The 22,781-nt window shown below is 45.5% G+C and overlaps 1 protein-coding gene and 1 long non-coding RNA gene across 8 annotated transcripts in view; one reads left to right on the top strand and one right to left on the bottom strand.

The window, feature by feature from the left end:
- The first annotated feature begins 2,421 nt into the window (after positions 1-2,421).
- On the top strand, positions 2,422-10,980 carry LOC126992701 (uncharacterized). Of its 4 annotated transcripts, none has more exons than XR_007746903.1 (5): positions 2,422-3,560; positions 3,885-4,056; positions 9,385-10,004; positions 10,105-10,809; positions 10,844-10,980. It is a non-coding gene; the product is annotated as an uncharacterized LOC126992701 (long non-coding RNA). The 4 variants fall into 4 exon arrangements; XR_007746902.1 differs by lacking the exons at positions 9,385-10,004; positions 10,844-10,980 and adding an exon at positions 5,928-6,039 and having other exon boundaries at positions 3,885-3,996; positions 10,161-10,216; positions 10,269-10,385; XR_007746901.1 differs by lacking the exons at positions 9,385-10,004; positions 10,844-10,980 and adding an exon at positions 5,928-6,039 and having other exon boundaries at positions 3,885-3,996; positions 10,269-10,385.
- A 2,350-nt stretch (positions 10,981-13,330) lies between these two features.
- LOC126992698 (uncharacterized) overlaps positions 13,331-22,781 on the bottom strand; it is a 94,260-nt gene continuing 84,809 nt past the window's right edge. For 2 of the 4 annotated variants that reach the window (XM_050851512.1, XM_050851511.1), the window contains 2 exons: positions 20,670-20,802; positions 19,736-20,487 (listed from right to left, as the gene is read on the bottom strand). In XM_050851512.1, coding sequence (XP_050707469.1) covers positions 19,739-20,487; positions 20,670-20,802 — 882 coding nt within the window. In that variant the 3' untranslated portion in view covers positions 19,736-19,738. Of the gene's footprint in view, positions 14,670-14,716; positions 16,391-16,419; positions 20,488-20,669; positions 20,803-22,781 lie in introns of those variants that run through there. The other 2 variants (XR_007746899.1, XM_050851510.1) reach the window with 2 other exon arrangements.

The following is a 22,781-nucleotide window of genomic DNA, read 5'->3' as shown; positions in this document are numbered from 1 at the left end:
CGCTGATTGGCTGGCTGGCTCTCTCGCTCACCCTGTGTTGAAAGGCTGCATAATGAATGCTCGCGTGGCACATGTCTATGTTTTATTCGTTATATCTTGTCTCATACACATAACAGACCATTTTTGTTGGTACCGCTGCACTCAGCAGTGAATGCAGAAGCTTCGATACTCAGGGAAAAACTACTACTAAGCAATAATAAAGAAGTTTTAGCGAGTTGAAGCGGAAATTTTCTATGATATCTTTATAACACTGTTTATTTATTATCATTTCCTGTAAATATTTAAAGGAATGCTGTTATAAACGATTGCGTTTCATAAAGAATGTCTCCTGAACGGAATGCAATCATCAAATTATAGTTAGATGATAATATAAGCGGATTACTGAATTATTTATGAGCATGTGTCACTCGCGGGAAGAGGGAGCAGCGAGGCAGCACACACAAGGCTGTGTAGGGAGGTGAGGAGGTAAGGAGAGCTGATTGGCTGGCCTCTCTCACTCACCGTGTTGATAGGCATTGTATAATGGTATATGTTTATGTTTTATTCGTTATATCTTGTCTCATGTACGTGACAGATAATTTCTGATGGTACCTTTAGACTCGTCAATGAATGGGGAACTTTCGATACTCAGGAAAAGATAGCAATAAGCAACTATAAAGAAATTTTGGCGAGTTGAAGTGAAAGCTTTCTTCCGATATCTTTATAACGCTGTTTATTTATCATCATTTCCTGAATAAATATTCAAAGGTATGCTGCTATAAACTATTGCATTTCATGCATATGTGTAATATATGTGTAATATAGCCTACCTTGAACCGTGAAATTAGAAATGCCTCAAAGCATGTCATGTCCCGCGTTTAGGAAATGCTACTTCTGAGAGAGAGAGAGAGAGAGAGAGAGAGAGAGAGAGAGAGAGAGAGAGAGAAAGTAGCATTTCCTAAACGCTGGAAAAGACATCCTTTGAGGCATTTTATAAATTCACGGTACAAGGGAGGCTATATAACAAACATATTTTTTTTTTTACACACAATACCACACCGTCCAGGCATTTAAGAAAAGAAATGGGGGTAAAGTGTTCATGGCGTGATTTTATTTCATGTAGCTATATAACCTATATGTTCCACAGGAAAACAATCAATCCAGTGTCAATAATCGTCATATTAGCAACATTACTTTAATGTTGAGCCAAAGGATGCATCGTATCTATAAGTAAAATCAAGTAAGTAAAATAATAAATAATGCATGCAGGACACCCGTCCTATATATTTTCTGCTTTCCCCCCTAACTGCTGTGCTGTCTTCTCTGCCTGAGCGTCCCCTCCACCTCACATGCTGCATGAGTCTGCCGCCTGGCCGGCCGCACCGCCGCCCCTTTCCCTGAATAGTCATACCTTCCCATAAATTATTTTGTAATTCACTTACATTACCTTCTAACTATAAGTTGACAATTGTATTGCGTTCAGGAGACATCCTCAATGAAATGCAATAGTTTATAGCATACCTTTGAATATTTATTCAGGAAATGATGATAAATAAACAGCGTTATAAAGATATCGGAAGAAAGCTTTCACTTCAACTCGCCAAAATTTCTTTATAGTTGCTTATTGCTATCTTTTTCCTGAGTATCGAAAGTTCCCCATTCATTGCCGAGTCTAAAGGTACCAACAGAAATTATCTGTCACGTACATGAGACAAGATATAACTAATAAAACATAAACATATACCATTATACACTGCCTCTCAACACGGTGAGTGAGAGAGGCCGCCAGCCAATCAGCGCTCTCCTTACCCCCGTCCTCACCTCCCTACTCAGCCTTGTGTCGTGCTGCCTCGCTGCTCCCTCTTCCCGGCGAGTGACACATGCTCATAAATAATTCAGTAATCCGCTTATATTATCATCTAACTATAATTTGATGATTGCATTCCGTTCAGGAGACATTCTTTTATGAAACGCAATCGTTTATAACAGCATTCCTTTAAATATTTACACAGGAAATGATAATAAATAAACAGTGTTATAAAGATATCGCAAGAAAATTTCCGCTTCAACTCGCTAAAACTTCTTTATTATTGCTTAGTAGTAGTTTTTCCCTGAGTATCGAAGCTTCTGCATTCACTGCTGAGTGCAGCGGTACCAACAAAAATGGTCTGTTATGTGTATGAGACAAGATATAACGAATAAAACATAGACATGTGCCACGCGAGCATTCATTATGCAGCCTTTCAACACAGGGTGAGCGAGAGAGCCAGCCAGCCAATCAGCGGCCTCGTTACAAATGAGGCTCGGCTCCACGGCTCAGAGTTAAGTGAACAGCCTATAGAGGTTGTTATAGTCTGTTTACTTAACCCATCCGCTGCGATTGTCACGGATTTTGCCTTCTCTGGTAGCCTGGTAACATACACTCCCAGGTCTTTCCCTGCCTCTGTGGTGGATAGTGGAGTGTTTCCCATGTGGTATTGGTGTGCTGGATATCCCTTCACTGGTAGCCTGGTAACATACACTCCCAGGTCTTTCCCTGCCTCTGTGGTGGATAGTGGAGTGTTTCCCATGTGGTATTGGTGTGCTGGATATCCCTTCACTGGTAGCCTGGTAACATACACTCCCAGGTCTTTCTCTGCCTCTGTGGTGGATAGTGGAGTGTTTCCCATGTGGTATTGGTGTGCTGGATGTCCCTTCACTGGTAGCCTGGTAACATACACTCCCAGGTCTTTCACTGCCTCTGTGGTGGATAGTGGAGTGTTTCCCATGTGGTATTGGTGTGCTGGATATCCCTTCACTGGCAGCCTGGTAACATACACTCCCAGGTCTTTCTCTGCCTCTGTGGTGGATAGTGGAGTGTTTCCCATGTGGTATTGGTGTGCTGGATATCCCTTCACTGGTAGCCTGGTAACATACACTCCCAGGTCTTTCTCTGCCTCTGTGGTGGATAGTGGAGTGTTTCCCATGTGGTATTGGTGTGCTGGATATCCCCTCCCAAGGTGCAGGACTTTACATTTTTCTTCATTGAATTGTAGCAGACACTTTTTGTTCCACTCCTGTAGCTTGGTGAGGTCTTTTGGTAGGAAATCCACAGTCAAGGGGTTGAGGCGTTTACTTAATATTGGTCATGCTTGTATTTTGTCTCTCTATATTCATACTAATCCAACTTATCCTAAAGCTTGTGAATGATCCTTACCCAAAGCAGCTTAAAATTCAAGCTTGTATTCTTAAATGTTTCAGGGTTCTCACACACACACACACACACACACACGATCAAGCTCTCACGATTTTGTTTCTCTCTCTCTCTCTCTCTCAAGAAAATGCACTGTCGTCTTTGTACTGTTTATTTTTCTTCTCAGTCTTCAAGAAATCACAAGATCCTTTAATAGTAAGAGTCCGGGTACAGTGAAGGACCTACCACCACCACCACCACTACCATCAGCGACAGTTCAGACACTATAGTCGGTTGACCCAAGTCTGGGGTGTGCATTACTGGGAAGGAAGGAAGGAAGGATATCAAGGAAGGTCTGAGGGTGGATGAAGGAACACTGGGAAGGAAGGAAGGAAGGATATCAAGGAAGGTCTGAGGGTGGATGAAGGAACACTGGGAAGGAAGGAAGGATATCATGGAAGGTCTGAGGGTGGATGAAGGAACACTGGGAAGGAAGGAAGGAAGGATATCAAGGAAGGTCTCAGGGTGGATGAAGGAACACTGGGAAGGAAGGAAGGATATCAAGGAAGGTCTGAGGGTGGATGAAGGAACACTGGGAAGGAAGGAAGGATATCAAGGAAGGTCTCAGGGTGGATGAAGGAACACTGGGAAGGAAGGAAGGAAGGATATCAAGGAAGGTCTGAGGATGGATGAAGGAACACTGGGAAGGAAGGAAGGAAGGATATCAAGGAAGGTCTGAGGGTGGATGAAGGAACACTGGGAAGGAAGGAAGGAAGGATATCAAGGAAGGTCTGAGGGTGGATGAAGGAACACTGGGAAGGAAGGAAGGAAGGATATCAAGGAAGGTCTGAGGGTGGATGAAGGAACACTGGGAAGGAAGGAAGGATATCAAGGAAGGTCTCAGGGTGGATGAAGGAACACTGGGAAGGAAGGAAGGAAGGATATCAAGGAAGGTCTCAGGGTGGATGAAGGAACACTGGGAAGGAAGGAAGGAAGGATATCAAGGAAGGTCTCAGGGTGGATGAAGGAACACTGGGAAGGAAGGAAGGATATCAAGGAAGGTCTGAGGGTGGATGAAGGAACACTGGGAAGGAAGGAAGGATATCAAGGAAGGTCTGAGGGTGGATGAAGGAACACTGGGAAGGAAGGAAGGATATCAAGGAAGGTCTCAGGGTGGATGAAGGAATACTGGGAAGGAAGGAAGGATATCAAGGAAGGTCTGAGGGTGGATGAATGAACACTGGGAAGGAAGGAAGGATATCATGGAAGGTCTGAGGGTGGATGAAGGAACACTGGGAAGGAAGGAAGGATATCAAGGAAGGTCTCAGGGTGGATGAATGAACACTGGGAAGGAAGGAAGGATATCAAGGAAGGTCTGAGGGTGGATGAAGGAATACTGGGAAGGAAGGAAGGATATCAAGGAAGGTCTCAGGGTGGATGAATGAACACTGGGAAGGAAGGAAGGATATCAAGGAAGGTCTGAGGGTGGATGAAGGAACACTGGGAAGGAAGGAAGGATATCAAGGAAGGTCTGAGGGTGGATGAAGGAATACTGGGAAGGAAGGAAGGAAGGATATCAAGGAAGGTCTGAAGGTGGATGAAGGAACACTGGGAAGGAAGGAAGGATATCAAGGAAGGTCTGAGGGTGGATGAAGGAACACTGGGAAGGAAGGAAGGATATCAAGGAAGGTCTGAGGGTGGATGAAGGAATACTGGGAAGGAAGGAAGGAAGGATATCAAGGAAGGTCTCAGGGTGGATGAATGAACACTGGGAAGGAAGGAAGGATATCAAGGAAGGTCTCAGGGTGGATGAAGGAACACTGGGAAGGAAGGAAGGATATCAAGGAAGGTCTGAGGGTGGATGAAGGAACACTGGGAAGGAAGGAAGGATATCAAGGAAGGTCTGAGGGTGGATGAAGGAACACTGGGAAGGAAGGAAGGAAGGATATCAAGGAAGGTCTGAAGGTGGATGAAGGAACACTGGGAAGGAAGGAAGGATATCAAGGAAGGTCTGAGGGTGGATGAAGGAACACTGGGAAGGAAGGAAGGATATCAAGGAAGGTCTGAAGGTGGATGAAGGAACACTGGGAAGGATATCAAGGAAGGTCTCAGGGTGGATGAAGGAACACTGGGAAGGAAGGAAGGATATCAAGGAAGGTCTGAGGGTGGATGAAGGAACACTGGGAAGGAAGGAAGGATATCAAGGAAGGTCTGAGGATGGATGAAGGATATCAAGGAAGGTCTGAGGGTGGATGAAGGAACACTGGGAAGGAAGGAAGGATATCAAGGAAGGTCTGAGGGTGGATGAAGGAACACTGGGAAGGAAGGAAGGATATCAAGGAAGGTCTGAGGATGGATGAAGGAACACTTGGAAGGAAGGAAGGATATCAAGGAAGGTCTGAGGGTGGATGAAGGAACACTGGGAAGGAAGGAAGGAAGGATATCAAGGAAGGTCTCAGGGTGGATGAAGGAACACTGGGAAGGAAGGAAGGATATCATGGAAGGTCTGGGGGTGGATGAAGGAACACTGGGAAGGAAGGAAGGAAGGATATCAAGGAAGGTCTCAGGGTGGATGAAGGAACACTGGGAAGGAAGGAAGGATATCAAGGAAGGTCTGGGGGTGGATGAAGGAACACTGGGAAGGAAGGAAGGAAGGATATCAAGGAAGGTCTGAGGGTGGATGAAGGAACACTGGGAAGGAAGGAAGGAAGGATATCAAGGAAGGTCTGGGGGTGGATGAAGGAACACTGGGAAGGAAGGAAGGATATCAAGGAAGGTCTGAGGGTGGATGAAGGAACACTGGGAAGGAAGGAAGGAAGGATATCAAGGAAGGTCTGAGGGTGGATGAAGGAACACTGGGAAGGAAGGAAGGAAGGATATCAAGGAAGGTCTGAGGGTGGATGAAGGAACACATAAGAACATAAGAACATAAGAACGTAAGGAGTCTGCAAGAGGCCGGTTGGCCTATACAAGGCAGCTCCTGTACACTCAACCCCACCTAATCTCACCATCCATGGCTTTATCTAACCTCTTCTTGAATGTATCTATGGTATTGGCACCCACAACATGGCTCCCAAGCCTGTTCCATTCGTCCACCACTCTATTAGTGAACCAATTCTTGCCTATGTCTTTGTTGAATCTGAATTTGTCTAACTTAAAACCATTTCCACGCGTCCTACCTGGCTCTTTCACTCTCAAAATTTTATTGACATCCCCTTTATTAAATCCCTTCATCCATTTATAAACTTCGATCAAGTCTCCTCGCACCCTTCGCCTTTCTAGAGAGTGTAGATTTAACTGCTTTAGCCTGTCTTCATAAGGCAAGTTCCTCACCCCCTGAATCATCTTCGTCATCCTCCTCTGTACAGATTCTAACATCTTGATATCCATTCTATAATAGGGGGACCAGAACTGAACTGCATAATCGAGATGAGGTCGAACTAGTGCTAAGTAAAGTTTGAGGATGACTTCAGCGCTCCTATTGCTCACGCTCCTTGAGATGAAACCTAGTACTCTGTTTGCCCGATTTTTAGCCTGAATGCATTGAGCCCTAGGACGGAGGTCAGCGCTCACTAGGACTCCTAAGTCTCTCTCACGCCCAGACCTGCTTAGAGGAGTGTCATTTAAGGAGTAAATGTGTAAGGGGTTATTCCTACCTACACTCAAAATGCTACACTTCCCGACATTGAATTCCATCTGCCACTTCCTCGCCCAATCATATAGTCTGTCAAGCTCATCCTGGAGAACGGTAGCGTCGCTGTCTGATTGGATTACTCTACCGATCTTGGTATCATCTGCGAACTTACTGACATCGCTACTGATTCCTGTGTCCAAGTCATTGATGTAAATAATAAAAAGCAGAGGACCCAGCACCGACCCCTGTGGGACTCCACTCGTAACACTGCCCCATTCAGATTTCTTACCATTAACTTTCCCATCTACGCCGTGAGCCTGTAATTTTAGTAATAGCCGGTGATGAGGGACTTTGTCGAACGCTTTACTGAAATCTAGATATAATATGTCATAGTTTTCATCTCTGTCAACCCCCTCGATTACTTTAGTGTAGAAGGACAACAGGTTAGTAAGGCAAGACCTACCCTTTGTGAACCCATGTTGTGAGTCATGAATTAAATTATGCTTTTCTAGATGGTCCCGAATGCTCCTGGCTATAATCGACTCTAACATCTTTCCCACAACTGATGTTAAGCTAATTGGGCGATAGTTTGAGGTGGCTGACTTGTCTCCTTTTGAAAATCGGCACATTAGCTACTTTCCATTGATTGGGCACATACCCAGAATTTACCGACATTTTAAAGATATCGGCAAGAGGGCCACTAAGGACTTCCTTGCACTCTTTCAGAACCCTTGGGAATACTTCGTCTGGGCCCGGCGATTTGTTTTTCTTCAACCTACCAATCTCATCCTGGACTACTTGCCTAGTGATGATCACATCCCTCAACTTGTCGCTCACACCCTCATATATCTGAACTCTCTCCGAATGGTTGTTAGATTTTCCTGCGTGAAAACTGAGAGGAAATAGTCATTCATCATTTGGCTCATATCTTCTCCATTCTCAACGAGCTCGCCTTGTTTGTTTTCAACGGTCCAATTCTGTCCCTTGTTTTCGTCCTGTACAATTTGAAGAAGCCCTTGGGATCGCTCTTGGCCTCAAGCTACCCTAATCTCATAATTTCTTTTTGCAAGGCGGGTGTTCTTCTTCACCGACCTGGCTAGCTCAACATACCTACCCTGAGGTGGATCTCTCCGTTCTTTATTTTCCTATAAATTCCTCTCTTCAAGCCTATTTCATGCTTGAGTCTGCGGTCATCCATTTGGGGTCGTTATTTTCCTTCCTACGTGCTTGGTAAGGGATATGCTGTCTCTGACCCTCTGCAATTTCTCTAACTAAATTATTGTAGGTCATTTCTACATGGTTCCCCTGTCTTTCCGGTTCCAGCCCTGAGATCTGGCCTCATCCAGCCCTAAGGTTTCCCAATTTACCTCCTCAAGGTGTTTTCTGAGCCCTCATAATCAGCTCTTCTAAAGTCGGGCACCAACACCGGGTTGAGTTCATGGGTCACCGCCCAGTCTAATTTAAACCTAATTTCCTTGTGATCACTGCCACCTAATTCTCCCCAACATCTAGCTCGCTGATCATATACTCGGTGTTAGTTAAGACCAAGTCCAGAATGTTGTTACCCTGGTGGGCTCTGTTACTGTCTGCTTGAGAAAATTATCTTGTATTACTTTCAGAAAATCCTCAGACTCTAGATCACCCACCACGCCTTCCCAATCTATATTCCTATAGTTAAAATCCCCATTATGCAGACATTTTGCTCCTGCTCGCCCTGCCTACCTCTTGTAGTAATATATCAGTGTCCTGCCTGCTGAGGTTGGGTGGCCTGTAAGAACCCCTAGAATTAGTTTGTCCTTCCCTTTGTGGACGTCCACCCAAACTGATTCTGAGTCGCCATTGTTTGAATAGAGTTGTTAGCGGAACATTTAAGTGTGTCTTTAACATAAAGTGCCACCCCTCCCCTTCTTCCTTTCTATCTTTGTGAAACATCTGGTAACCATCTATTTCATACTCAGACATGAAGTTTTTGTTGGCAGTATCTACCCATGTTTCCGTGATAGCTATAATGTCAATTTCTCGACACATGCTTTCCCTCAGTAGATCTATCTTGTTCCTGAGACTCCTACTGTTGGTGTAATAAGCGTTAGCCCATCCTTTCTTATATCCTTTCGATATCTCCGCCCCTAGTCCCAGTCTGCGATGCACTGACAGGCCTCCCCTCGCCTACTCTAAAAATCCTGTAGGGTGCTAAGTGATCGCCGAGGAGTCTGCGAGAACCTCCACCCCCTGGAGTGACAGGTGCACGCCATCCTTGGCATACAAGGTGCCTTTATTGTAGAAGAGGTCCCAATTGTCAAGGAAAAGCCAACCATTTCGCTTACAGTGGGCCGCCAGCCTGCTGTTTACTGCTAAGGCTCTGGAAAGCCATCCCTCTCCCAACCCCCTCCTCGGCAAAACCCCACACACAGCCGGCACCCCCCCGAAGTCCCTCACTTTAGCAAACGATTCCCTGAAGCGCCGAAATATCTCTTCGCTACCCACCTTACCGATGTCATTACCACCGGAAGGAAGGAAGGAAGGATATCAAGGAAGGTCTGAGGGTGGATGAAGGAACACTGGGAAGGAAGGAAGGAAGGATATCAAGGAAGGTCTGAAGGTGGATGAAGGAACACTGGGAAGGAAGGAAGGATATCAAGGAAGGTCTCAGGGTGGATGAAGGAACACTGGGAAGGAAGGAAGGATATCAAGGAAGGTCTGAGGGTGGATGAAGGAACACTGGGAAGGAAGGAAGGATATCAAGGAAGGTCTGAGGGTGGATGAAGGAACACTGGGAAGGAAGGAAGGATATCAAGGAAGGTCTGAGGGTGGATGAAGGAATACTGGGAAGGAAGGAAGGATATCAAGGAAGGTCTCAGGGTGGATGAAGGAATACTGGGAAGGAAGGAAGGATATCAAGGAAGGTCTCAGGGTGGATGAAGGAACACTGGGAAGGAAGGAAGGATATCAAGGAAGGTCTCAGGGTGGATGAAGGAACACTGGGAAGGAAGGAAGGATATCAAGGAAGGTCTCAGGGTGGATGAAGGAACACTGGGAAGGAAGGAAGGATATCAAGGAAGGTCTCAGGGTGGATGAAGGAACACTGGGAAGGAAGGAAGGATATCAAGGAAGGTCTCAGGGTGGATGAAGGAACACTGGGAAGGAAGGAAGGATATCAAGGAAGGTCTGAGGGTGGATGAAGGAACACTGGGAAGGAAGGAAGGAAGGATATCAAGGAAGGTCTCAGGGTGGATGAAGGAACACTGGGAAGGAAGGAAGGATATCAAGGAAGGTCTGAGGGTGGATGAAGGAACACTGGGAAGGAAGGATATCAAGGAAGGTCTCAGGGTGGATGAAGGAACACTGGGAAGGAAGGAAGGAAGGATATCAAGGAAGGTCTGAGGGTGGATGAAGGAACACTGGGAAGGAAGGAAGGAAGGATATCAAGGAAGGTCTGAGGGTGGATGAAGGAACACTGGGAAGGAAGGAAGGATATCAAGGAAGGTCTGAGGGTGGATGAAGGAACACTGGGAAGGAAGGAAGGAAGGATATCAAGGAAGGTCTGAGGGTGGATGAAGGAACACTGGGAAGGAAGGAAGGATATCAAGGAAGGTCTGAGGGTGGATGAAGGAACACTTGGAAGGAAGGAAGGATATCAAGGAAGGTCTGAGGGTGGATGAAGGAACACTGGGAAGGAAGGAAGGATATCAAGGAAGGTCTGAGGGTGGATGAAGGAACAGTTAACTTATTATTGATAAGATATTTTATAAGCATACAAAGAAACGTGGCATACATATTTTACAGTGTTGCTGAAAAATGCTATACTTATTATTGAGTTTCCCTTTCATTTTGCGGTGTGTGAGTAGTTTCACAATTATATTTAGATTACATCGTGAAGGAATGTACACCAGGCATTCGATATATGTGAGTTCAAAATATGCAAATTCGCTCATATGTGACTAACCTAAATGTGCCAAGTATTCGTTTTATGCGAGAAAAATTTGGTATTATGCGAATAGTGGCGCTGGTGTGACTATCTGGTGTGGTATGGTGGCTGACTCACACTAGAGGGCGGCGAGGTATGGTAGCCGACTCACACTAGAGGGCGGTGAGGTATGGTAGCCGACTCACACTAGAGGGCGGTGAGGTATGGTAGCCGACTCACACTAGAGGGCGGTGAGGTATGGTAGCCGACTCACACTAGAGGGCGGTGGGGGCAAATGTTTTCCTCCCTCTGATCCTAAAGTTAATCCTCAGGTAGCCAATTATCAGCTTAAATTGTAGACTTTGGGTGTCTCTCCCCGGAAACAATCAATTTGCTTTATTATTATGAAACGGTGCCGGAATAAATAGTTAGAGGGTTCGAAAACGGGTCGTGGAACATAACCCCCTATAATTAAGGGTCGTGGAACATAACCCCCTATAATTAAGAGTCGTGGAACATAACCCCCTATAATTAAGAGTCGTGGAACATAACCCCCTATAATTAAGGGTCGTGGAACATAACCCCCTATAATTAATGGTCGTGGAACATAACCCCCTATAATTAATGGTCGTGGAACATAACCCCCTATAATTAAGGGTCGTGGAACATAACCCCCTATAATTAAGGGTCGTGGAACATAACCCCCTATAATTAAGAGTCGTGGAACATAACCCCCTATAATTAAGAGTCGTGGAACATAACCCCCTATAATTAAGGGTCGTGGAACATAACCCCCTATAATTAAGGGTCGTGGAACATAACCCCCTATAATTAAGGGTCGTGGAACATAACCTCCTGTAATTAAGGGTCGTGGAACATAACCCCCTATAATTAAGGGTCGTGGAACATAACCCCCTATAATTAAGGGTCGTGGAACATAACCCCCTATAATTAAGGGTCGTGGAACATAACCCCCTATAATTAAGGGTCGTGGAACATAACCCCCTATAATTAAGGGTCGTGGAACATAACCCTCTATAATTAAGAGTCGTGGAACATAACCCCCTATAATTAAGAGTCGTGGAACATAACCCTCTATAATTAAGAGTCGTGGAACATAACCCCCTATAATTAAGAGTCGTGGAACATAACCCCCTATAATTAAGGGTCGTGGAACATAACCCCCTATAATTAAGGGTCGTGGAACATAACCCCCTATAATTAAGGGTCGTGGAACATAACCCCCTATAATTAAGGGTCGTGGAACATAACCCCCTATAATTAAGAGTCGTGGAACATAACCCCCTATAATTAAGGGTCGTGGAACATAACCCCTATAATTAATGGGATGATAGGTTCGATATATGCGAATTCACATTATGCGAACTTTTTGCCGAACATAACCCTCGCATATAACGCATACCTGGTGTACGTTAAAATAAGCTGACATAAGTAAGAAAAAGAGTACATTCAATTCCTAGTGGTGTTAGAGAGAGAGGCAACCGACATGGGGTTAAAAATGTGGCAACGCTGTATTCTTGGATCATTCCGCACATGGCACCTTTGAAACGCACATTTAGCCGAGCCAGACTTTAACAAATACCGTCAATTATAGTCAATTTTGAGTTAAGAATTATCAGTACCGACTATAATCAACGGTATTTTCTTTTGACACTGATGACTGTTTCCTGTGCGTGGACCATCATGTATTATCCACAAAATCCAGGTTGCCAGCGCACGATAATTCACACCTCAGACTTGGGTGAACCGATTATATATAGTCCCTTCAGCTTAACTTACCAACACAACATTCCTTCCCAGCCTTCCCCGGTACCTTCAACATCACTTACTAACACAACATTGCTTAGTCTCTCTCTCTCTCTCTCTCTCTCTCTCTCTCTCTCTCTCTCTCTCTCTCTCTCTCTCTCTCTCTCTCTCATAATTCTTGTCTTCCTCTCTTCCTTCCTTCTCCATTTCTCTTCTCTTTCTCTCTTGGTCTGCCCTAAATCTTGTCCCCCTTTTCCATCCTTCCTTCTTTTCTCCTCTTCTATCTCCGTGTCCCCTCCTTCTATCCTCCCTTAGCTCTTGCCTTCCTCTCTCCCTTCTCCTCTTTCTCAGTTTTTCTTTTCTCTTTTATTCTCCTTTAACTTGTCTTCTTCTCCGCCTTCTCTTCTATCTCTATATTTCTCCTCACCCAACACAGTCTTGCTACAATATTACGGAGAAAATAAAATACAGTATCTCCACACACTTGCTTTTGCTCCAGTACTTGGGCCACACAGCCACGTTACACATTCACAGACAGAAAGGTGGATATATCTATACACTAAATATAAATGTACACTGTAAATATTAACGTACGTCCTAGATATTAATGGACGTTCACAGCAGGACACATTACGGAAGCACAGATTTGAAGTAAAAAAAACGTGTAGGCGGTGTGCGAGCCGTGAAATTTGTCTGGAGATTACTCGTGGCAGCTGTGGTGTGAACAGTGTCTCCTGGGAGGCTGCGTCACACGCACCATCAATGGGTGTGGCAAGGCAGGTGTTGGCGGGACACTGTCACACCTGCCTGCTGCATGACAGCTTGGTGCTACACACCTGTGTGGTGACAGGTGCTGGTGGTGTGTCAGGCGTGAGTGCTGCAGCTCACCACAACAACCACAAAGTGTGAGTCCTTGGCCAGCTGGACACTGGGCAGTTGTGGCTGAGGGAGGCACTGGAGCCGTGTCTTAACCCAGTACAGAGATACTGTGAGGGCTGTGTCCAGAGCCAGTGGGAGGTGAGGCCAGCCAGGGGCTTGCCTGTGCCGATACAACCTGCAGCCCTGCAGCCTCAACCCCTGACCAGGGAACCCTCCTCCAGGCACACGGGTGGAGGGTGTCTGTGGCTCAGTGGTCAGAGCACATCACCAGTCTGTGTGCCTCAGTTATAACTGGAGCTTGGCAGTCTGTGCACTGCTGGCCCTGCTGTCCTCACTCCTCTGTGTGGTGGGGCATTGCTGGTGCCAGGGACTATCAGGGAAGGGGGACACTACCGACTCTGATGTCACTGTCACCCTGTGTCCTGGGGAAGGGGCTTACACCACCACCACCACCATGTTACACAGTGCAGGGGGCTCAGTCTGCTTTGGACATTTGTGGCATCACGCATTGGTGAAGTGTCCCACACACAGCATTAGTGGGCAGCCCAGGTGTCCACGGATGGCTGCCAGCTTGACTTGGGCATCACAGGACAGGCAGGACACTCTTTGTCATGGCCGTGATGGCATGTGGTGTATTCAAGTACAGGCAATGTGTTTTAGGGGCATTGTTAGGTTACCCTTGACTCAGTGCACTGGGTAACACCAGTGGTGGGAGCTGGCACAGACATCCTCCAGGAGCTGCCATGTTTATGGCTACTGGCCTCTTGCAGACTCCTTATATTATGAGTGCTCCTGGATACTGGGAGTGTGCACGGCCTGGCCTCTGTCACACTACCCTGTCAGTGTTGGGCAAGGACCACACCCAGCCTGACGCATGCCCTGGCTGGCAAAGGTCACTGCTAACACCTGATAGGGCTGCTTCAGAGGCGGCACCACTGGAAACACTGGCTGGTGGGTCTCATTCACCAGGACCGGATTCGTCAGACCACTTACCAACCAAGTCTCCTGATAAGTCTGTCCACAACAAACGGTCCGATGGCGATGAATCAATCCATCGCCATTTGAGTTGCCTAATTATCAAGAGCGTTTGTAGTTGACGAAGTTACCAGAAGACTTACCAAGGACAGGTCTCATATCTGGTCTTGTGAATCCAGCCCCAGGCATTGACTAACTAGAAGGGAGCACAGTCTTCATTTCTACAGTTGGTTTATTGGGTTGAAATTGAGCGTGTCTTGTTGTTTTCTTCTACTTGTGACGTGGAAGTCTGTGGCCAACTGTACCACTGACTTGACAACCTTGATAACCTCCCCTTCCCTGCCAACTGTACCACTGACCTGACAACCTTGATAACCTCCCCTTCCCTGCCAACTGTACCAATCACTTGACAACCTTGATAACCTCCCCTTCCCTGCCAACTGTACCACTGACCTGACAACCTTGATAACCTCCCCTTCCCTGCCAACTGTACCACTGACTTGACAACCTTGATAACCTCCCCTTCCCTGCCAACTGTACCACTGACCTGACAACCTTGATAACCTCCCCTTCCCTGCCAACTGTACCACTCACTTGACAACCTTGATAACCTCCCCTTCCCTGCCAACTGTACCACTGACTTGACAACCTTGATAACCTCCCCTTCCCTGCCAACTGTACCACTCACTTGACAACCTTGATAACCTCCCCTTCCCTGCCAACTGTACCACTCACTTGACAACCTTGATAACCTCCCCTTCCCTGCCAACTGTACCACTCACTTGACAACCTTGATAACCTCCCCTTCCCTGCCAACTGTACCACTGACCTGACAACCTTGATAACCTCCCCTTCCCTGCCAACTGTACCACTGACCTGACAACCTTGATAACCTCCCCTTCCCTGCCAACTGTACCACTCACTTGACAACCTCCCCTTCCCCTTCCCCTTCCCAGCACACAGGACCAATAACCTAATCACAGGCAGCCTTATGAAGCAAATTTGTCAGTATATCATAACTCATCCTTATTTACATCCTTATACTAACATCTAAACTACAGGAATTCTAGTTAGTATGGTGATGTGTGTTACCAATGAATGAGAGAACAGATAGAAGTGGACATGATTAAGACAAGTAGAATAAGGAAATGGCAATGGTCAGGACATGTATGTAGGAAAGGGAACAGGACAGAGGCTCAGACTGGGAAACGGTAATGTGGGAGAGAGAAAGGGAAACAGGTGGAGAAAGAGTGACAGAAAACAGGGAATGTGCAATGGTTAGGACCAGTGACATCTCAGGTAATGGACATGAGCTATTTTTAAAGGCCAAAGTCGGGGTCAGTCAGGTTCTAATGAGTGTTTCTTTAGGGTCATGGTACAGTAGAAGGGTCACACTACCACCAGGGTCATAAAGCTACTACTGGAAATGCCCACAACTCCTACGAAAGCCTTGTCAAATGTATGATTTTGCGCCACCCTTGTCATTAAGCCGTGAATTTTGGAAAATCAACCGCTTTGGTGCGAATTGCCATAACTCCCTTATTTCTGGGGCTATAGAAATGTTTTTGGTATCAGTCAATGGCAAAATGAAATGGCTATATTTTTTAATAAGCGACCAGGCTAGAAAAATGACTCGAAAGGGTCCTGCTCTATGGATGATGATGAGTGATCTTATGCGTGGGTTAGAACACTTCCCATTGAAACACTCAGGTCGGCATTATAAGACATTTTCGCTTCTCACATGAGCTATTTTTAAAGGCCAAAGAGGGGGTCAGTCAGGTTCTAATGAGTGTTTCTTTAGGGTCATGGTACAGCAGAAGGGTCACACTACCACCAGGGTCATAAAACTACTACTGGAAATGCCCACAACTCCTACGAAAGCCTTGTCAAATGTATGTTTCTTGGGTTCATGGTACAGCAGAAGGGTCACACTACCACCAGGGTCATAAAACTACTACTGGAAATGCCCACAACTCCTATGAAAGCCTTGTCAAATGTATGTTTCTTAGGTTCACGGTACAGAAGAAGGGTCACACTACCACCAGGGTCATAAAACTACTACTGGAAATGCCCACAACTCCTATGAAAGCCTTGTCAAATGTATGTTTCTTGGGTTCATGGTACAGCAAAAGGGTCACACTACCACCAGGGTCATAAAACTACTACTGGAAATGCCCACAACTCCTATGAAAGCCTTGTCAAATGTATGTTTCTTAGGTTCATGGTACAGGAGAAGGGTCACACTACCACCAGGGTCATAAAACTACTACTGGAAATGCCCACAACTCCCACGAAAGCCTTGTCAAATCTATGTTTCTTGGGTTCATGGTACAGCAGAAGGGTCACACTACCACCAGGGTCATAAAACTACTACTGGAAATGCCCACAACACCTACGAAAGCCTTGTCAAATATGTGTTCTTTGGGCAGCGAAATGTCTTGCAATATGACCCTCAGAGTTTAGGGAATACAGACACACAGTTAACCTAGCAAACCCAAGCTATGGACAGACACACTGGCTACAAGATGCTATAGACAGACTCGGCCATGAAGTTCGGTTGGGTGGGGCCTACTCAGAGAACCCACCGGCCACAGCGCTGCCAAACCTAGTCTTAATTACAGTCGTCCCTCAAGTAGTATGGTTTCCAATAGTTCGGTTTTGGTTTTATGTGGATTTTCATAGATTATTTTAGGATTTTTGAATTTCTCGACGAGCATGAAATTTAAAAATCCTAAAATGATCTATGACAACCCGTATAAAACCGAAACTGTACTATTTGAGGGACGACTGTAATGGAATGAGGACAATCGTCACCTCCGTCACTTTGTTTTCCGATACCCTACGCCCCTGTCCACCCAGCAGTGAATGGGTACCAGGTATTAATCGGGGGTCGTGTCCTGTCTCCTGGGATCCGTTTCCTTCTCCTATAATTCCTTCCCCCTTCTGTCTCTCTTCGGCATATGACCACAGACATTGCGGCGACTAAACAAAACTTTCCAACTTTTCCATCACTTTGTAAATAAGTTCTTTCATCTGTGGAGCACACGAGAGCAAGCCAGAGCAGCTGTGACACATTCATAGCACTTTATAGCCTTGTTTAACCTGGTAGCAGCAGGGAGCATGTTTCTTAATGGTCCCTCTAAGCGAGAAATTACCTCACACACAAACCATTTCATAATATATATCAAAGCATTTGTGATCAGATTATGTATCATCTTTTTCTGGGGGGTTTATATCATGGCAGAAATTTGGCCCGTCGCTGCTACACGGTAAAACCACAAATTTGGCCCGTCGCTGCTACCGGGTTAATGTATACAGAATATTTAATACACAAATTAAAATGGTAAGTAGCTGACATATGAGAGAGTGAAGTAGTGGGCAGTGCTGTGGAGAGGCGCGACCACACCCTAACGCACTTAATATCTGTGTCTGACTATTGGGTACACAACTCCATATCTAACTAACGCTTTTCTTATCAATATAATCACCTGAATGACGAATCTTGGCGGGCCCATTCACCACTAACAATAACACCTTACAACTACCACCACACCAGACAGCTCGCCAGTTTGGTCTCGGCTCAGGGTTCACACTCGCCACTAAACCCCAAATGTTTGAGATCATTGGCCCCGGCTCACCAAGACCAACCAGGCATTTCCTAACACAACATTTGTCATCGCTGCAGCCGTGAACTCTTGTCTCTTGAATATAGCGTCATCCTCATAAATAATCGCCTATGTCATTTTTCAGTGATTTCCAGGTTTTTGTTTACGTCAGTTTTTCGTGTGACGCCCATTTTTGTATAGTTGCCTTCGTCGTTCAGGGTTTGAGTGTTCTAGAATTGGCCTTTTCATTCCTGCCTAAATCTTAAGCCAAATGAGATAATGACAGTTCTTTTCTGGTTTCCTGTAAAGTAGAAAATAATGACTTAGGTGGTTTGTTTACCAAGGTGACGATATGATGCAGAGATTATTAACACTTTTATGTCAAGTGAATCCTCTTTTACTGCAGCCTTATAGTATTTGTACTTATCTGGCTACTCGTACTTATCTGGCTACTCCTGCTGCACTTTTACTACTACCACTGCTCCTACAACCACTACCACCACCCATCCACCATCCTTTAACCCAAGCTTGCTCTCAGTCAGCTCATTCCTGTCTACCTCATCCCCCCTCTCCACCACAGTGCTACTAACTGAGGAAACGCACCCCCAGTCCTTCCTGCAGACAGCTCAGTGCCTCGCCGCCACACACCAAACGTTTATCTCGTCATCCTGCCGCCCAGACGCCCGGTGCCACTGCCAACACACGCCTGTCTCTACCGCCCTGGGCTGGCTGGTTAGCCCGGGCAAAACTGGCTCAAATTTGCCCAGCCATCCATGCCAAGCCAAGGATGGAGAGCAGTGCAGCGTGAGGTGCTGGTGATGGCTCTTTAAGACACTGCATGAGGTGAAGCCCTTGGGACTTAAGGTCTCCTGGGCCAAGACCAAGGTACAGGTGTTTGGAGGCTTGCTGGATGACACAGTAGTCTGTTCATGTGTGTGGTGAGGACACTGAGAACCTGGAAAGTTTCACACACCTTGGTATCATTTTAGGAACAATGGCAGGTCTGGCCAGGAAGCCTTACGGTGGATTGGTCTGGCCCACGGTGTTATGGACTCGCTCAGCACGAGTATATGGCGTTGTTGATACCTGTGCAGAAGGACAAAGATCCGGGTCTTCAAGTCCCTTGTGCTCCCTGTCTTACTCTGTGGCTGTGAGACATGGACACTGAACAGTGACTTGGAGAGGCAGATTGATGCCTTTGGAAATATGTCAACGCAGAATCATGGGATATCGCTGGAATGACTTTGTGTCAAACCAGTGATTACTCCGTTAGACTGATTCGAGGCCTTGTGCCTGCAAAGTCTGCCAACGTAAACTCCGGCTGTACGGACACCTGGCACGCTGCCCAGAAGCCGACCCTGCCCATAGGGTTGTGTCTGTGAGAGACAACCCCGCATGGAGGAGGCCGAGGGGATGCCCACAGAGTTCAAGGCATGCCCACGGAGTTTATGGCTTGAGCAAGTCCATGGATCTTGCTGTGAGGTAATCAAGATGGGAGGGGGCCTGCATGGAGACTTGCCTGGAGGGACCCCCGGGGCAGGCTTCATAGGGTGGGCGAAACATGTACATATTAGTCCGATATTGGTAACACTTAAAGTTTAAATTCCACGCCCAGACTGACAACTTTATAAATAAGACTAGATACTTAAAACTATATACAAGTTATGCTGTGGACTGTCTGCTACTACCACTAATACTACCACCACTACTGCTCATACAATACCAACATCAGTAATACTTTTAAGGAATTCACATTTTTCCTGTATCTTGTCTGTGTCTCTCCCTCTCTCTGTCTGTACGTCTGTTTCTTTTAATTTACCGTATCAATTTTCCCTGTTCTCTTGCAGTTCTGTTTGTCCATCTGTGTCTGTGGGAGGCTGTTCTGCTGTGTTATGGCCTGGGGTTTTGTCTGTGAGGGCTGCGTTATCGTCTCCCAAGTCTGTGCTGTCTGTGGCTGTGTAGATTCTGTCAGCTGTGTGTGTTTGTCTGTTCATATTCCAGTGCTCTGTGGCTGTGGGGTCTGTGGGGAGGTTGTCTGTGTCTGTTAGTGCTGTGGGAATGGTTGATAAATCCTTTTCTGTGGCTTGGATGTCTGTAAAATCTATGTCTGTGTCTGTTATGGCTGTGAGAATGGCTGTTTTCACTTCCGTCTTGGGTGTGAGGTCTGTGGAGTCTGTGGGGATTGCTATCATTTCAACTCTGGCTGTGAGGTCTGTTAAAGGTATGTCTGTGTCTGTTATGGTGGAGGGAAGGGCTGTCTCTCCCTCAATGTCTGTGGCAATGTCTGTGGGAGTGTCTGTCCTCTCTTCCACGTCTGTAAAACCTTTGTCGATGTCTGTGGAAGGCTTAGAAGTGGCTGTCTTTTCCTCAATGTCAGTTAACTCCTTCTCCATGTCTGTCAAAGCCTTCTCAATGTCTGTGAAGGATGCAAGAATGGCTGTCCTGTCCTCCGTGTCTGTTGAACCAGTGTCTGTGCGAGTGGATGGGATGGCTGCCTTGTTCCCTGTGGCTGTGAGGTCTGTGGGGGTGGGCTTGAGGGTGGAGATCGCTGGTCCCATGTGGTGATTCAGACCTGTGGGGAGGATGTCTGTTAGAAGGGGCAAGACATCTATAAACATTCATACACATTGCATCAACATTTTATACACATTCATATATATTCGTACACTTTCAAACAGGTTCCACATACATTCGCACACACATATATACACATTGAAAGATATACTACTACTACTACTACTACTACCACTGTACCAGGCATGGGGGGCAGGTTGGGGCACTCCTCGACCAGCGCAATGGAACAAGTGCGCTGGCTGCCGCTGTTGTTGCTGCTGTGGTTGTTGTGATTGTGGTTGGTGGTCTTGTGCAGCTGGGCCAGGACTGTCAGCTGTGTGGAGGAGGAGGAGGAGGAGGAGGAGGAGGAGGAGGAGGAGGAGAGGTGTTGGTTAGTATATTCCACTGTTAGTTATTTTTGTTATTTTTTATCGATCTTTGTGTTTCTTCATTTATTTTGTCATTGTTCATCTTCCTTTCTTTCCTCCCTTCTACTTCTCCTTCTACTCCCTTCTATCCCTACTCCATTCCCCCTTATTCCTCTCCTTCCTTCCTTCTTGCTCTCTGCCTTCCATTCTCATTCCATTCCCTTCTATTCCTACTCTTCTCCCTTCCTTCTATCTTCTATCTTTCCTTTCTATCTTCAATCTTTGTTTCTCCACTCTATCTTCTGTTAATTTTCTTTTTTTTCCTATCTTCTAACATCTTCTCCCCTCCTCTCTCCTCTGATAGTTTATTTCTTCCTCTATCTTCAATATCTCTCCCTCTTATCTATCAATTTATCTATCTTTCCCTCTATCATCTATCAGGTCATGTCATCCTTCAATCAACTGTCATTTCATCCATTAATCTGTCATCCATTCATCCGTGCATTTCACTCACGTTTCCCTGTTTTTCTCTTTTATTCAAGGTCCCCGCGAGGGCAACCGAAGAGTGGGGTGGTGACGGCTGCAACCACAAGACCACCACAAAACCACCACCAAGAACACACACACACACACACACACACAAGAAGAGAGAGAGAGATGTGTCCTGCTCACCCTCCAACACCTGTCACCACTCCAGCACACCTTCCACACATCTGTCTACCCCTCCCTTTAACCTGGTAGCAGCGACGGGCCAAATTTGTGCCATGATATAAATCCCTCAAAATAGATGATGCATAAACTGATCACAAATGCGTCGATATATATTATGAAATGGTTTGTGTGAGTGATGATTTTTTCTCATTATTTTCGCTTAGAGGGAAGGGCCTTTAAGAAACATGGTCCCCACGGCTACTGGGTTAAGGAAATAGTTCACCATGGCTTCACTTGACATATGAGGCTGTTTCTCTTTTTCTGGTATTAGTTTTGTTTTTTATCTGTTCCGTCGTCAAATTCTCTCTCTATTTCTGGTCCGTTGTGGTCAAATTCTTTCTTTTTCTGGTATTAGTTTCGTCTTTCATCTGTTCCGTTGTGGTCAAATTCTCTCTTTTTCTGGTATTAGTTTCATCTTTTAATCTGTTCCGTTGTGGTCAAATTCCTTCTTTTTCTGGTATTAGTTTCATCTTTTATCCGTTCCGTTGTGGTCAAATTCTCTTTCTTTTTCTGGTATTAGTTTCATCTTTTAATCTGTTCCGTTGTGGTCAAATTCTCTCTTTTTCTGGTATTAGTTTCATCTTTTAATCTGTTCCGTTGTGGTCAAATTCTCTCTTTTTCTGGTATTAGTTTCATCTTTTAATCTGTTCCGTTGTGGTCAAATTCTCTCTTTTTCTGGTATTAGTTTCATCTTTTAATCTGTTCCGTTGTGGTCAAATTCTTTCTTTTTCTGGTATTAGTTTCGTCTTTCATCTGTTCCGTTGTGGTCAAATTCTCTCTTTTTCTGGTATTAGTTTCATCTTTTAATCTGTTCCGTTGTGGTCAAATTCCTTCTTTTTCTGGTATTAGTTTCATCTTTTATCCGTTCCGTTGTGGTCAAATTCTCTCTTTTTCTGGTATTAGTTTCATCTTTTAATCTGTTCCGTTGTGGTCAAATTCTCTCTTTTTCTGGTATTAGTTTCATCTTTTAATCTGTTCCGTTGTGGTCAAATTCTCTCTTTTTCTGGTATTAGTTTCATCTTTTAATCTGTTCCGTTGTGGTCAAATTCTCTCTTTTTCTGGTATTAGTTTCATCTTTTAATCTGTTCCGTTGTGGTCAAATTCTCTCTTTTTCTGGTATTAGTTTCATATTTTATCCGTTCCGTTGTGGTCAAATTCTCTTTCTTTTTCTGGTATTAGTTTCATATTTTATCTGTTCCGTTGTGGTCAAATTCCTTCTTTTTCTGGTATTAGT

Source organism: Eriocheir sinensis, unplaced genomic scaffold (assembly GCF_024679095.1).
Source record: "Eriocheir sinensis breed Jianghai 21 unplaced genomic scaffold, ASM2467909v1 Scaffold5, whole genome shotgun sequence".
Classification (NCBI taxonomy): domain Eukaryota; kingdom Metazoa; phylum Arthropoda; class Malacostraca; order Decapoda; family Varunidae; genus Eriocheir; species Eriocheir sinensis.
This window is presented reverse-complemented; position numbering and strand designations above follow the sequence as displayed.